The sequence below is a fragment of the Rhipicephalus microplus genome, chromosome X (genome assembly GCF_043290135.1).
Source record: "Rhipicephalus microplus isolate Deutch F79 chromosome X, USDA_Rmic, whole genome shotgun sequence".
NCBI lineage: Eukaryota > Metazoa > Arthropoda > Arachnida > Ixodida > Ixodidae > Rhipicephalus > Rhipicephalus microplus.
The window spans coordinates 395,961,712-395,979,315 of NC_134710.1; the positions used below are offsets into that span (position 1 = coordinate 395,961,712).

Here is a 17,604-nt window from a genome sequence, read left to right on the forward strand (position 1 = left end):
CGGCGACGTACGCTAGGGGGAGCTTTTTAATGAAATTCCCTCGCTGTTGGCACGCGCTCAGAGTCGTTCAGTGATTCTAGAAGAAGGAAGAAGGCAACTAATTTCTGTCTGCATCATGAGCCACAAGGCGCAGTGCCTACATGATCGGAGTCATTGGATGGACAAGGCTGCGGAGCGTAAATCGCTCAAGGTTGCTGCGGCGCTTGCTCGCAGGTAGAATTCTAATGTGTGAACTCGCGAGGCAGGTGAGCAGTTCCTATACAGGAACCAGTCACTCTTCATTTCAAGGACCATAAAGCCATCATAATGAAGGGACATCGCAAGCCATTCATCGCCTCTAAGAACAAATAAAAGTTGATTTCTATACATATACACACAGTGTTTCTCACCATGTACTTATATCATGATCGACTGGGCGAATTGCAAACGGAAAATTCACGGCTTTACTGATGATTCTCTCCGGAGCTTTGCCCACTCGTCATCATTCACCCGTGGATATGCTGAGATTTTTTTGGTCTTTTTTCCTGCGAAGTGGTTACGGACACCGGCGGGAGAGGCGAACAAAGAACTACGGCACCACCCGTGACCCGAGTTGTGATCTCATAACAGCTTCCGCTTTAAATGAAAGTGGTGGTCCGCTGGGGTGGTATGGTGGTTGCACTGCTCAGCTGCCGACTCGAAAGTCGGTGGTTCTATGTTGGCTGCAGTGGTTGCATTTCTACGGAGGCGAAATGCTAAAGACTCGTGCAACGTGTGACATCTATGCACATTAAGGTTGAGCAAGACTTCGTTTTGTCGGAAAACTTGATTTTGAGATTTCTCAATCGTCTGACGCAGAATTTTTTTATCTCTCAGAAAACTTGTCACCCTTGGGTGCTCGCGGTTCCAAAAATCATTTTTGGGCCTTCTTCTTTGAAAGTGTGACAGAAAATGTGGGTGTACCTCTACGTTGTCTCCCAGTTTGAGTACCTTTTTCTGGGGAGCTTCATGACATAAACAAAGATTCTCCCACATGTTTCTTAGCGGTACTTACATAACTAAAACTGAAGCCTAGGCACTGCATTTATATATTTTTTAGTATAAAAGATAACCTTCATATGTGGCAACTGTGATACAGTGACAAGTCTAAAAAAGCAGTTTTCGTTGTCTGCTCGCAATTTTAGTTCCACTTCAATAAACCTTCGATGCTGCCCTTGTGCGAAATTGCAGTGATCTGCAGGTAGTGTATATTAACAAGAAGAACAAAAAAAAAACTAAAAAAGTATACAGAACACCATCTACAATTTAAAAATATTTTTGAGTTGTAATGCAACCCGCGTGTATTTTAAAACTTTTTTGCAGAATTTATAGCCATAGCTTTTTAAAAACTGCTTTACAGTCAAATAATAAAACTCTCTAAGTCTCGCTACATGTTAAGAGGAACATTAGATGGTCTAAATTTGTGGGGCCCTCGTCTGTGGAGTCACCCATAATGGGGCGGGGGGGGGGGGGGCTTTATGCTACACATCGTGAATGAATGAGAAACCATCACAGACGACGTAGGCGATCACGCTTGTGTTGTTGTGGTCGCTTCGGCAGGAGCGGGCCCCTGGCTTGCCATGGTGGAAAAAACCAAACCTTGGCCACTTCGAAGTTTACTCATGTCATGTTGTTGCCCACATCTCCGCCAAATGTCGCGGGGTTGAGAGTATGAATGAAAGATATATATATATTTACAAAATATAAAGGTAGAATTTCGGGAAGCTGCAGGCGAAATGGCGGGACAACAACACAAGTGAGATCACCTTCTTTGTCTCAATCGTCCGTCTGACGGTTCCTCATTCGTTCCTAATGTCACACAACAGTATTGTGGTTTTGGTGCGAAACCGTACAAATGATCTATTATTAAAGGGACCCTGCAACACTTTTTGACCATGCTCATAAAACACTGCCGATCAGTAGTAGAGGCTCCTGACAACACTTGAGCCAAATATTTTGGCGCAACATGTGGCCTGGAATTCACAGTGAATTATCAAGGTCAGCTAAAAATTGCTTTCTTTTCTGTCGTCAATTGACGGAAGATGCCCAAAAATCACTCGTAGTAAGCCCACCTATCAGCCATTAGCTGATTTGAACGTGGGACACTCGGTTGTTACAGAGATCGTCGCGATATGCTGCGCGATCACACTGACAAAGCCGCAAATTCAAAAATGAAATTAAAAAATTCCTCAAGGTCACGAGGCGTCGCGTGACATATTTTGTTTGCCTTGGCCATCCCTCTCTGCTTAGCTTGTAGCGCTTTTGTCGGGACGAGAGGAGAGATACTGTAATTGTAGCATACAGCAAATTTTTGTAACTCCACTCGCACTGGACGGATTCTTAAAAATTTTCTGGCGTTGAATTTGTGAGGCAATAAACATTTTCTGTGAATTCGTTCCATGGTTACTTTAAAAAGTGTTTCAGGGCCCCTTTAAAAGCAAGTGGTGTGGTTCGGTGCGGGAATGTGTCATGAGTGCTAGGCTCTGGCGCATGGGAAAATGCTGAGAATGACCAGCGCTTCAGGGCACTGATCGTTGAGAAGTCTGTAAAGAGTAAAACTAGTCTCTGTGTGATGTGCCTACATTTGATACTTCATGGATATTTTGAAAACTGCTGATTTACACTGCAGGATCTGCTAGGTTGCTAAAGAAAGCTAAAAATGGATGACAGTGGCCTTGACAGGCTTTCATTAGGGCTATGCTACCACGTTTAAATGAGCAGTGGTAACGTACGGTTATTTTGTGTAAAAGTACAGTGCAAGCTGCATAAAAACTCATTTGCATATATTATAATGCTCAAGTGACCGTGACAGCTTTTGCAATGAACAATACGATTTACTAACATAATTTAGTAAGATAGCATGCTATGTGATGCCAACAGGCAAAAAATATTCCACGCTTGCTGTAATACCTGCAGACTGCGCTCACTGACACTCTCGTGTTTAAATGCACGCATACACCCCATAAAGTAGACGGAGGGATGACCGCTGGTGTAGCTCATTAGGTAGAGCATCAGATGCATTATTCTAAAGTCACAGGTTTGGTCCCTGCTCGTGGCGAGTTATCTCTTCATCTGCTTTTCTTTCTCCACATCCACACTTCAATTATTTCTAATAACATCTCATGTTAGGCTTGTGCGAGTAGTAAATTCTAGGTTCAAAGTGAATAGTGATCTTAGTAGAATAATTTTGAAGAGAATTCGAATAGTATATATGATATACAAAGAAAAATGGACATATTTATCGTCACCTAACTAACCTGTACATTATTTCTTCAAAATTGAAATAGGACCTCTATTCAAATGCAATATTTCTTTTGTTCAAAGAAATTCAAAATAACTTTGAGTAGTAGCAGGATTTAACTTTCAGTAGGGTGTGAGTGATGACCTGTAAAATACGTAAGATTTCAAAATTTATTTACTTACGAGCATATAAGCAGTCATAACAAGCTTTTAAGCTTAATAAAATGATAAATTGATTTGAGGGTAATATGCTCATTGAAAAGTGCCTTGCAACACTTGTCCAAGTAGCCATGGAATAGATTCAGTAACGAAGCCTATTGCCTCGTGAGTTCACCACAGGAAAAATTTTTAGAATTTGTCCAGTACAAGCGGAGTTGCAAAGATTTGTTTCCCACTGCAGCTGCATTCTCTTCTCTCGTCCTGACAAAAGAGGAGGAAGCTAAGCAAGGAGGGATGGCACTGGGAAAGAAGATCACGCTCTTTTTTTCTTTTCTTCGATTACGCAACTTTTCAATGTTATCGCGCACGTTCATGTAGACAAAAGGCGGCTGTCTGCAGCAGCCCCTAGTAATGACTGAGCGCGCCATGCTCAAATCAGCAAGTGGCTGATACAATGGTTGTGACGAGTGATTGTTGAGCTTGTGGTATCATTTGCTGATAGAAGAGAGCAGTTTTTAGCCGACTTTGAGAATTTATTGTGAATTCAAGGCCGTGTACTGCGCTTTAATATTTGGCTTGCGTGTTCTCGTTAGCCTCGAGTACTGATTGGCAGCATTTTCTGACCATGCTCAAGAAATGTTGCGGGCCACTTTAAATTTGAGGGGGAGGGGGGCTTCGCGGCAGAGCGCATTTCTCCTGGACTGGTACTTTTTTGGCTTAGCAGTACTACACTACAGAAAAGTTGCTTTTACAGGCAGTTGCGTGCGGATTAATATTGCCACGTTCCATTTCCCAAGTTCTCGTTATCGTCCCAGAACACCACACGATTCTCAGCGCAAACCGCGCCTGCAGTTTTCCAGAAGGTTCCGGACTGTAGTAAATCATTTCGATAAGATCACGCCCACTGTGCGAACGGTACAGATTGTTCTGGAACCTACGCCACCGCCAGCGATAACGCTAGAACATTCGATGGCAAGAGTATAAATGCCGACGCGCTTCGCCGCTTGCTAGTTGTTGTTGATCGAAGGCCGACGCTCCGTTCGCCGCTATTAGTCCGAGACTGCTATCTGTGCGAGACTGCTGCTGTAATTGGACTTTCCGTTTACCGGGCACAGGTTCGCCCAAATAAACAGTTAAATCCCAACACGAAGTCTCCTGTCTTCGGCCACGTCACGACCCCGTGACATCTGGTGGAGGTGCTGCTTCGTTCATGTACCGGACGCCCCCGTCAAGCCGTGAACCTAGCCCACGTCGCGGAGAAGACACCGACGCCAACCAGGAGCAGCGAACAAGCCGCCGACAGCAAGGGCTACCACCGGAGTACGGGATTCTAGAAGACAAGGCGCGGAAGACCAAGGCCATGACCGCGACTACAGCGACAATGACAACCGCCGCATCCCAGCCCACGATGGTCATGCATCAACCCCGGGAACCACCAATTTTCCATGGGTCATCGTTCGAAGGCCCGGAGTCCTGGCTAGAAACATACGACCGTGTGGCCGCCCTCAACCACTGGGACAACGAAGAAAAGCTCCGTCGTGTGTACTTCTACCTGGAAGACACCGCAAGGACCTGGATAGAGAATCGTGAGTCCACGCTCCGAACGTGGGATGTCTTCTGCGGCGCATTTCTGCAAACGTTCGCGAGCGTCGCTCGCAAAGAAAGGGCCGCTGCTCAACTAGAGACCCGGGTTCCGCTACCAAATGAGAAGGTTGGAATTTTCACAGAGGAGATGACCCGCCTATTTCGTCACGCTGACCCAGACATGCCTGAGGAGAAGAAAGTTCGTTTTCTCATGCGAGGGGTCAAACAGGAGCTCTTCGCGGGACTAATGAGGAATCCACCGAACACCGTCCAAGAATTTGTATCCGAGGCGACCACCATCGAAAAAACCCTTGACATGCGCACCAGACAGTATAATCGTCGCTGCCTCCAAAATGCGCTGCTGCTCAAGCCAGTGACTCCGACGACCTGCGTGAAACGATCCGAGCGATCGTGCGGGAAGAGCTGCGCAAACTGTTGCCTTCGGCGCAGCCTCAAGTGGATTCGATCGCCGACATTGTGCGAGAAGAAGTCCGGCAATCGCTTCAAATTCCCCACGCACCGCTGCCCGAGCCGGAAGCTATGAGCTACGCCGCTGCACTGCGCCACAACGCTCCTCCCCGTCCACGCCAAAACACCGCCCCATCGCACTACCGTCGACAGACGTCACCGCCGCCACCACCCCCACCGACGTCATACCGTTCGCCAGCAGCCCAGCGCAGTGCACCGAGGAAGACTGACGTCTGGCGCACCCCTGACCATCGCCCGCTCTGCTACCACTGCGGCGAGGCCGGACACACATACCGCCGTTGCCAGTACCGACAGATGGGACTGCGTGGCTTCGCCGTCAATGCACCGCGTCCACAGCCAGGAGAACGACCACGTGACATCGCCGACTACCTGACAGGAACTCGGTGGACACCACGAAGCCCATCGCGTTCGCCGTCGCCCAGCCGTGCACGTCACCGCATCACCGGCAGTACTCTGGCCCAACGCGGGGCCGCTCTCCTAGCCCGTATCCGGGAAACTAAGGGCAGCAACCGGTGGAGGTGCGGTTGCTGTGCGACGAACTACCGATGATCGTCCGACGACGACGACGCCGCGACGGAGCTTTCCGAACAAAATGCCAAACAGGCAAAGCCCTGACGGCGAAAGCTCACTTACCGAAGGTGGCCTGACGACGCAACATGGAAGCAGCGGAACAAGCCGACGCAGCCGTGACCCGACGTCACGCCCTAACTGTAATGCGAGACGGCGAACTAGCGACATCGACGTTCTTATTGATGGCCACAGTGTGACCGCTCTCGTCGATACTGGAGCCGACTATTCTGTCATCAGTGGGTCGTTCGCCGCGAAGTTAAAGAAAGTTAGGACAGCTTGGAAAGGCCCTGAAATCCGCACAGCTGGAGGTCATCTTGTAACGCCTGCAGGAATCTGCACAGCGAGAGTCACCATTAACGGCCGTATTTATCCTACAGACTTCGTAGTCCTACAGCGTTGCTCGAGAGATGTCATCCTTCGCATGGACTTCTTATGCCTCCACGGTGCTGTCATCAACCTAAAAACAAAGTCGATAACGTTATCCACAGAAGAAGCACTACCGCTGCGCACGCCGTCAGGACACCATGCCTTGAATGTCCTGGAAGAACAAGTCACCGTTCCGCCTCGCTCAAGCGTCATTATTTCAGTCGGCGCTCCTAAATCACCTGACTTGGAAGGCGTCGTTGAAGGCAGTCAGCATCTGTTGGTCACCCGAAATATTTGCGTCGCAAGAGGAATTGCAGAGCTGCGGGGAGGCAAAGCAACGGTTATGCTCACGAACTTCAGCAATGAGTACAAACATGTGAACAATGGAACAACGGTCGCATACATTGAAGAAATTGTCGAAGCCACCAGTGCTTTCGCCCTCGCCGATTCAGCGGAACCTGCTCAGAGGAACCAAGCCCCTCCCATAGCTTTCGACGTCAATCCCAGACTTCCGAACGATAAGCAAGAACAGCTCAAGGCCCTGCTCCTGCAATACGAAGATTTCTTTTCGTCGTCATCGAAAATTCGGCAGACCCCAATCACGAAACATCGCATCATAACCGAAGAAAATGCGAAACCACTCCGTCAGAGTCCGTACAGGGTTTCGACGCGAGAACTTGAGGCCATGAAGAGACAAGTTGATGAAATGCTGCGGGATGACATTATCCAGCCGTCCAAGAGCCCATGGGCATCCCCCGTGGTGTTAGTGAAGAAAAAGGATGGGACCCTACGTTTCTGCGTCGATTATCGCCGCCTGAACAAAAATACAAGAAAGGACGTGTATCCTCTCCCACGAATAGACGACGCACTTGATCGGCTCCATAACGCCAAGTACTTTTCGTCAATGGACGTCAAGACTGGCTATTGGCAAATCGAAGTCGACGAAAGAGACCGAGAGAAGACGGCATTTATAACACCGGACGGCCTCTTCGAGTTTAAGGTGATGCCATTCGGCCTTTGCTCAGCGCCTGCAACTTTTCAACGCGTTATGGATACAGTGCTGGCAGGATTGAAGTGGCAGACTTGCCTTGTGTACTTGGACGTCGTCGTCGTGTTTTCCTCGAGTTTCGACGAGCATCTTCGGCGCCTTGAAGCTGTACTTCAAGCCATCAAGACGTCCGGACTCACACTGAAGCCGGAAAAGTGCAGATTTGCGTATGAAGAGCTCTTGTTTCTGGGGCACGTTATCAGCAAGTCTGGAGTTCGTCCCGATCCGCGGAAAACAGCCGCCATCGCTAACTTCCCGCCGCGCACTGACAAGAAAGCCGTGCGCCGATTTCTCGGCCTGTGCGCCTATTATAAGCGGTTCGTGAAAAACTTCGCCCGCATCGCCGGTCCTCTCACTAACCTTACCAAGGCCGACATGGAGTTCAAGTGGGAAACGCCACCGGAACACGCTTTCCAGGAGCTTAAACATCGCCTCCAGACGCCTCCGTTACTTGCCCATTTCGACGAATTCGCCGAGACAGAAATACATACTGACGCAAGCAGCGTAGGTCTTGGCGTCGTTCTTGTGCAGAAGGCTGACGGACTTGAAAGGGTTATTAGTTACGCCAGCCAATCACTATCCAAATCAGAAGCAAATTATTCCACAACAGAAAAGGAGTGCCTCGCCGTCATCTGGGCTACGTCGAAATTTCGCCCCTACCTCTACGGCCGGCCCTTCAAAGTTGTGAGCGACCACCACGCCTTGTGTTGGCTAGCCACCTTGAAGGACCCTTGAGGTCGCCTCGCACGATGGAGCCTGAGACTTCAAGAATATGACATTACTGTCATATACAAGTCCGGCAAAAACACTCCAACGCCGACTGTCTCTCTCGTGCGCCTGTCGACCAACCGCTACCCGACGACCCGGATGACGACTACTTCTTGGGAACGATAACTACAGACGACTTCGCTGAACGACAGCGGGCCGACCCGGAACTTAAGGCCCTAATAGAATACCTTGAAGGCAGGACCGCCGAAGTCCCGAAGGTATTCAAGCGTGCACTTGCGTCGTTCTTCCTACGAAACGGTCTTCTACAAAAGAAAAACTTTTCACCGCTTCGAGCTAAGTACCTCCTTGTGGTGCCTGCAGCTCTGCGACCAGAACTCCTGCAGGCCCTGCACGACGATCCGACGGCAGGGCACCTCGGTGTTTCTCGCACGCTCGCGAGGATACAAGAAAGGTACTACTGGCCACGTCTTACCACTGACGTCACTCGTTATGTGAGGACATGCCGGGACTGTCAGTGACGCAAGACACCGCCGACAAGGCCAGTGGGACTTCTGCAGCCAATTGATCCACCTTGTCGACCTTTCCAGCAGATTGGTATGGACCTACTAGGGCCGTTCCCGACGTCGGCTTTCGGAAACAAGTGGATCGTGGTAGCTACCGACTACCTCACCCGCTACGCCGAGACGAAAGCCCTGCCAAAAGGCAGTGCATCCGAGGTAGCCAAGTTCTTCGTCGAAAATATCGTCCTACGTCACGGCGCTCCGGAGGTCCTTATCACCGACAGAGGAACGGCATTCACTGCCGACTTAACTCAAGCGATCTTGGCATACAGCCACACAAACCACCGCCGGACGATAGCGTACCACCCACAGACCAACGGCCTCACCGAGCGGCTTAACAAGACGATCGCCGACATGCTGTCAATGTACGTCAATGTCGAACACAAGACGTGGGACGCCATTCTTCCGTATGTGACCTTCGCATACAACACGGCGGTGCAGGAGACGACGCAGATATCTCCATACCAATTGGTCTACGGAAGGAGCCCGGCAAGGACGCTCAATGCCGTGTTACCCAACGTCACCGACGAAGAAAGTCTCGATGTGAGCGAGTACCTTCAACGTGCCGAAGAAGCCCGACAACTTGCGCGTCTCCGTATCAAGAATGAACAGACGACAGACAGCCACCGTTACAACCTTCGACGACGTTTCGTAGAATACCAGCCCGGTGAACGTGTTTGGGTGTGGACGCCGATACGCCGGCGTGGACTAAGTGAAAAGCTTCTGCGACGCTACTTCGGACCGTACAGGGTGATTCGACGTCTCGGCCCACTTCATTATGAGGTTGTCCCCGACGGCATCACGAACTCTCAACGACGCCGATCGCGACCTGAAGTCGTGCATGTCACGCGCCTCAAGCCGTTTCATGCGCGTTAACAAACTGAAACAGTGTTTTTTTTGTATTATTGTTTCATCGTAATTTATTCATTGTGCTTTCTTGCATTATTATTGTACCTTCATCTTTAGTTAAAGCATCGGGACAATGCTTTTTTTTCAGAGGGGGGCAATGCCACGTTCTATTTCCCAAGTTCTCGTTATCGTCCCAGAACACCACATGATTCTCAGCGCAAACCGCGCCTGCAGTTTTCCAGAAGGTTCCGGACTGTAGTAGATCATTTCGATAAGATCACGCCCACTGTGCGAACGGTACAGATTGTTCTGGAACCTACGCCACTGCCAGCGATAACGCTAGAACATTCGATGGCAAGAGTATAAATGCCGACGCGCTTCGCCGCTTGCCAGTTGTTGTTGATCGAAGGCCGACGCTCAATTCGCCGCTATCAGTCTGAGACTGCTATCTGTGCGAGACTGCTGCTGTAATTGGACTTTCCGTTTACCGGGCATAGGTTCGCCCAAATAAACAGTTAAATCCCAACACGAAGTCTCCTGTCTTCGGCCACGTCACGACCCCATGACAATATACTATACATTTATTGGTTCATTGCAAATACGTTGAAATGTTCAATAATTTGAATTTGAATACACTACTATCATTCACACAAGCCTATCTCATTTGCTTTCTTTGGCATCGTTATCTATTACCTTGTAATATTATAATTATAACGTCAAGCAGTAAACACTGACATAATGGAATAAAGCTTCTTTGATGCCCCGCTACGGTGGTCTAGTGGCTAAAGTACTCGGCTGCAGACCCGCAGGTCGCGAGTTCAAATCACGGTTGAAGTGGCTGCATTTCCGATGGAGGCGGAAATGTTGTAGGCCCGTGTACTCAGATTTGGGTGCACGTTAAAGAATCCCAGGTGGTCAAAATTTCCGGAGCCCTCTACTACGGCGTCTCTCATAATCAAATAGTTGTTTTGAGACGTTAAAACCCACAAATCAATCAAATCAATCAAAGCTTCTTTGATGTTTTCTCCTATTCTAGATATAGTGAAAGAAGCACATTTGATCTCATAAGATGAACACCACAAAATGGAGTTGTAAAACCTGTGAACATAGAAATGATTGCTGGCGCTTCGGTATTCTCGAAGGTGCATGAGCAGCGGCAATCGCTATTACATGGTGACACTAGTGTAAATGACAGATCGGCTCATCTCCAGACGTACAGTATTGTGAAATTTTACTGCACTGTTGTGTGCATATGACCACTGTTGTTTCGTAAAGTCCATCGAATGAGGACCAAACTGAGCGTGATGCTCTTTGCACAGGTCATGTTCAAGTCTCAGCTTCAGAAGAGCGGAATGGAGCATCAACTTCGACGGGAGATTGAGATCCAGTCTCATCTCAGGTGAGCTTAATTTTTGACGCTGAATGTAGTGCGGCTATCATACACAATGAGACATTGGCAGGCTTGCTACGCCATCCCATGTACGTTCTTCCGTAACAGCGATGACCGCGCCACTGTTTTTCTTTTTATCTCTAAATATGACACCTTACGGCAGATATCTGTTTTCCTCTCCTGCGTTGTTAAGGTACGAGGCCAAGTGTCAAAACATTCTTTTTTAAGGCAATAATCACTACAGAATATTAGTCTGCAATATAAAGCACACCATTTTAGGCACATGTGAGCATTATAAACAATCCCATTTTTTGTTACCTTTTCATAATTAAAAAGATTTGTTAAAGGTAGGCCTTACACCAATACTTCTAACTCAAGTTTTACTTGTAACTCAGAATATTATTTTTGTAGGGACATAAAAAAGCTTTAGCCTGTGCAGTGAACCAAAACAAATGAGATCTGGTGAATATTTTGAAAAATTCTTAATAAATGAATACCCAGAAATTATCCACTATTACTAAAGGCACATAAGTATAACAGGCAGCCATATTTAAGGGGGAGGTGGCATTGAAAAAAACTTTTGATTTGTTTACCTACAGCAATGAAATTTGGCATGCATACTCATAAGTGTCTCGAATTGGGAAATATGCAGTTTCATCATGATAGCTTCCGCAGATCTCAAGTTACATAATGCTGCACGATACAAATACATGGTCTGCTCGTGGAAAGGCCAGGAAGCTGCTGGCCTTTCCTGGCATGAAACATGCCAGGAAGCTGCGAATGGTGTTGATCTTTATTCAAAAGAAAGCTACAGGGTATGACACTCTCAGAAGTTTTTATTAAGTTCTCTTCTTTTAGAGATCATCATGGCTGCCGACACACATTGTCAGAAACAGTGGCAGGAACAAATCATCGTCTAGAAAAATAACAGGTCTATAAAACAGAAAGTCAAGATTGCTGTACCCACAAGCAGTGTTAAGGAATTCAGGGGAAAAAACAGAATCAAAATCGGTCCGATCGTTCCCGTGCTACTTTTTTCACGAGCAATGCACAATGTCCAAATTACACTTGTGAGAAAAAGCCTGTCGAAGTTTTCGACAGGCGTTTTTCAATGAACTTTTTTGTTTCTCGTTGAATATTGATGAAAATTGGCACCGACACTAACAATGACCTCACAATGCTTCCAAAAAGTTTTGAAGTGATACCACAAATACTTTACGATAAACAAATTATTTCTTCATTGAACCATGTGGAGGGGCTGAGCATAATTTAAAAAAAAAACAGTATTGAGAAAGCTGCGCTTAAAGTTTCAACTTTCTTTACGTCTCTAAGACACCTAAAAATTGTGATCTCAGGTTTGTCTTGTGATAATTGACTTCTTTTCACGATTTACTCCTTTTCATGATTTACAAAGAACAAGTATGGATTTCAAACCAAGTATTTGTATGAAGCAGTGGTGTGATAGGTATGACACAAAAGATTGTAATTGAATAAAACCATATACTGAAATAATTACACATAATTTTTGTGCTGAAATTGTAATTAGTGTAATTAGGTACTTGATTACAAATATTCACTGAACTTTTCTTTATTTGGAGAGAGGCTTATTGCATCAGAAATATGGATCACATCATGACGGCCTATGCCTTCTTTCTCAATAACAAAGTTATGGGCAGAAGACTGGTGGCACGGGAATTTCTAGCACTATAATTAATGACACGAAACGGGCATATAAAAATTCGTGCCCCTGATTCATACATGCTCTTTCGCCGCTCTTGCTGTAAAACGCATCATCATACAGCCGGTCGCGGAAACTGTAATCTACAGCAATTCATTAACCTCGGGACATTCATGGACGTTCATGGCGATATCATGCACGCCTCCAAGCACGTCTGAACCGCATCACAAAAGCTTATTGACAGCACTCCATATGACCGTGGGGTGCGCGGCTGCGTGGACAGTGCAGCCGGCACGTGATGCACTCGCCGGCGGCGTTCGATGATGATGCGCGAAATGTGTAACTACGAAGACAAAAAAGTCGGCACGCACTGCACTTGGCATCGCATTTTCGAATGACGACGCGAGAAACTGCTAGCCGCTGTTCCGAGCGATCCTTGGCAGTGAAGGGTTGGGGGGGGGGGGGGTGACGAGCTTGACTGCGTTGTCCGCGGCCGATGCGCAAAATGCCCGTACGTGATTCAGAGGAGCTAGCGAGTGATGTGGTACATTCCTTGCGAAAAAGCAGTTCGCCAAGAGTGCGCTTGGGCGTCGTTTCTGCCCGCAGTCTCGCTGTCAGCGGATTTAGGCCTATAGCCGACTCAGATGACGCGCCGCACTCGTAGACCGCCGCGCGCCCGCTCGTAGTAATCTGATTGTGCATCCGGTGCGGCCACTCGTAGTAATCAAATCGTGCCGCCGCTTTCAGCTTCGTTGCTTGCGAAGAAGCACGTCGCCGCGAATGCGCTAGCGCGCCGTTCCTGCCCGCAGCTTCGCTGTCGGCGGAGTCAGGGCTAAAGAAGACAACGATGACGCGCGGCGCTCGTAAACTGCGCTCCCGCTCGTAGTAACCTGATCGCGCATCCGCTTACTACTCGTAACTAAAGCGTGGTTATATCTCAAGTGATTATCAAGCCGTTAACACGTCACAAAGTGGCGATTTTCGAGAGTCATGTCCTCGCGACGCACAAGCAGCAGACGACGATCTCCCGGAGCGAGCATCGGGCATGGCGAGGCGAGCTGAGGCAACACGGCGGCCACGGCCAATCAAGGGCCTCAAAACGACCTTCAAACATTTGCTTTTTGCTCGCTTGTTGTTAAAGGGAGGAGTCAGCTGAGGCGGGAAAGTTAAACACAGAGTAATGCTCTTTCCGATGAGCACAAGAAGCCGGCTCCCGGCCCAAGCATCGCGAAGCTAAAATGTTTTGAAAAACGCCGTTTTCTCGCCATTTCCAAAAAAAATTTCCCTACCTAGGTGGGTAAACGAATTTTCCGAAGTACTTTTGCGTGGTTTTCAGTGTAGATATTCTGGAACCAGATAGAAAAAAGGTTCCGGAAACTGAAAATTTCAGTTTCAAACAATCAATTTTTTTTGGAAATTTCGCGATCCCAAAGCTGCGTCCCCACTTAATATTGTAGCACGGTGTTTGCTCATTGAGGTTCATTGCGTTGCGGGAATCGAGGCTAGCCCGCCGCCTCTTTGTGCGTTCTCATGTCCCGGCATTACTCTCTGCTCCTACGCTGTGTGCCGCGTTGGGAGAGTGGGGAGGGACGTTTAACCCCTCTCACACGGTTGCGGAAGTTGACTGTGACACCGTGCGCGGAGTCTCTCGGGACGTTTCGCGCACGTGCGTCGGGAGTGAGAGAGAACCTCTCCGGGACGACATAAGGTAAGCTCGCATTTCTTTTTCGTCCGTCGACTGTTTTTGTTTGGGGCTCATTCGGACTTCGCCAACAGCGCCTTGCGCCTGCAGAGGACGCTCACCTTTATCTGAAGTCAATGCGCACGGAGTTTTTGCCCTCGTTTGAGCTACCGGGCCCTTTGTCCTGGTGTCACCGTGAACCACATTTGCCTACGGAGACGAGCTCGTGGCACCCCTGTGTAGTACTTCTCGCTTGTGGCATGGATAAGCCCATTTGCTTTCCCGCTGCACCTTTGCAACGGGCTCTGTACGGTGTTTTGATGTTGCTGCAGACAATAAAGTGTTTCGACCTTCAGCAGTACCGTGTTTTCGCCACAGCGACGGTTATCGCGTGCCCGGCGGCTTGATAAGACCAAACCCCCGCTAGTGGCCGTACTCCTTTGGGATACTTGTACAATACACGGGTGCCCAACGTGCAATCAAGCGATGGGGCACTAAAGCATGCATACTAGTTTGATAAAGAATTGTGTCAAATTTTACTGAAAACGATTTATTAGCAAAAGAGTTATGACTGTTCCCGTACGGAAAAATAGCAGGAATGTAAGTTCTGAGAAAGTCGACAAAATAGACGGGAACAAGCAGATTGCTTTCACCAGATAATAATCATTATTATCATAATCAGCCTGACTACGTCCACTGCAAGACAAAGGCCTCTCCAATGTTCCGCCACTCAACTCGGTCCTCTGCTTGCTGCTGCCAATATATATCCGCAAATTTCTTAATCACATCTGCCCACCTAATCTTCTGTCTCCCCCTAACCTACTTGCCTTTTCTGGGAATCTAGTTAGTTACCCTAATGACCAGCGGTTATCCTGTCTACGTGCTATGTGCCCGGCCCATGTCTATTTCCTCTTCTTGATTTCAACTATAATATCCTTAACGCCGGTTTGTTTCCTGATCCAATCTGCTCTCTTCTTGTCTCTTAAGGTTACACCTACCATTTTCCTTTCCAATTGCTCGCTGCGTCATCCTCGATTTAGGCTTAACTCTTTTTGTAAGTCTCCAGGTTTCTGCTCTGTAGCTAAGTGCCGGCAAGGTGCAGATGTTATATACCTTCCTCTTGAGGTATAGTGGCAAACTACCTGTCATGATTTGAGAGTGCTTGCCAAACGGGCTCCATACCATTTTTATTCTTCTAGTTACTTCAATCTCGTGGTTCTTCTCCGCTGTTACTACCTGTCCTCAGTAGACATAGTCTTTTACAAGTTCAAGTGCACTATTACCTATCTCGAAGAGCTGCACTCTGGCTAGATTGTTGTACATTACTTTCATTTTCTGCAGATAAATTTAGGACCTACTTTTCTGCTCTCCGTGTCTCACTCCGTAATCATGAATTGGGATTCGTCCCCTGATTTACTGAGCAATGCAATGTCATCGGCAAAGGGCAGGCTACTAAGGTACTCTCCATTAACACTTATGCCTAACTGTTCCCATTCTAGGCCTCTGAAAACCTCCCTTAAGCCCGTGTTAAACATCATTGGGGAGATTGTGTCCCCCTGCCTCACACACTTGTTAATTGTTATTTTGTTGCTTTCTTTATGAAGCACTATGGTAGCAGTTGATCCCATGTAGATTTCTTCCAGGATGTTTATATATGCTTCGTCGATGCCCTGATTCCGCAGTGTCTGCATAACTGCTGATATTTCTACTAAATCGAACGCCCTCTCGTAATCTATGAAAGCTATGTGTAGTGGCTGGCTGTATTTCGAACATTTCTCTCTTAGCAGATTGATAGCATGAATGTGTTTGATTGTTGATTAGCCTGTTCTTAATCCTGCTTGTTCTTTTGGGTAACTGAATTCCAATGTTTTCTTAATTCTGTTAGAAGTTACCTTTGTAAATAGCTTGTATACTATGAAGAGCAAGCTGATCAGCCTGTATTCTTCAAGTCCTTGTTATCTCCTTTCTTATGTATTAAGATGATGTTAGCATTCTTCCAAGATGATCAGGAGTCCTGAAATTTTTAATATTTGCAGCCACTTCTGTCGCGGACTTTACTGCTGTGCGACCTTGCTCGAGTGGCAACTCTACGTTTTTGTTTTGTAGCTGACATTGCAGGGTCAGTACCAGGACCATGGTGTTTTCAGGCTGAGGTGCTAATTAATATTGAGGCAAGCTTTTGCAGTGCAGAGACCAGGCTTGATTCAAATTTGCTTATAATATCAAATGTTCTTCTCCTGTCATTATTGAAATGACACGCAGCGTCAATCAGAGCAAATTTGATGGTTGACAAGCTCACATATCAGTGCTTGAGCACGAACAACACATGTACCATGTTATGTGTTTATTTAGTTAGACGTTTATGACTTTTATAATAAAAAATGAGGTGTTGACAATGCTTTTAGAGCACTGTTACGTTAGCACTTGATATCATAGCTAAATAACGAAGAAAATACTACATATCAAGCTAATCTTATGATGCAGACGAAGCTCGCAGTTTCAGTTTCGTGGGTGATCGGTGGTCTAACATTTTTGCCTGTAACTCTTCATAAAAAAAGAAAAAACTAGGCAGAAGCTTTCTGCAGCTAAATGTTGGGCGAAAAAGTGCACATTTCCCATAATCAAAAACCAAAAAACTGACATTGAGAAAAAAAATCAGTTTTTTTTTCACTTGAAGTATAATGCACTTACAAAAACATTTCACAAAACATTGCCTTATGAATCGACCGCCGTTAGAGTTTTTGAAATCTGTGAAGTATCAGCAAAGTCGAAGATTTCTCGCACAATAAATTGCTTTCTCTCTTCTCTTGTCTCGACAAGGAAAGTGGAAGCAAAGCAGGCAGGGATGGCACGGTAGAAACAAGTTACGTCACGCATATCAGGACCTTGAGCACATTTTCTTTTTTCTCTTCGAACACGCAACTTACCTTCAATGTGATCACGCACACGGCCGCGTGTCTGTCTTCTACGGTGACCTCCGTAACTGTGCAGCTAACAACGCTCAAACCGGCCAGTGACTATAAATTTGGGCATACAGCATCATTTGTAGAAAGAAAAGGGAACGATTTCTAGCCTACGTTGTGAGTTAGTTCTAAATTTCTGGCTGCATGCCGTGCAATATCGTTTGCCTCACGTGTTCATCATAGTCTTGATTACTGGATAGCAGCGTTTTCTAACCCTGCTGATAAGGTGTTGCAGGTCCTCTTTTAATTCCCACTGAGGCATGTGCCGCAACTGTGCAGC

At 47.1% G+C, this 17,604-nt stretch overlaps 1 protein-coding gene across 1 annotated transcript in view; it reads left to right on the forward strand.

Moving 5' to 3' along the window:
* The window catches only part of LOC119173702 (uncharacterized), an 82,268-nt gene that overhangs the window by 56,211 nt on the left and 8,453 nt on the right, over positions 1-17,604 (forward strand). The window contains 1 exon segment of the mRNA XM_075876829.1: positions 10,932-11,011. Coding sequence (XP_075732944.1) covers positions 10,932-11,011 — 80 coding nt within the window.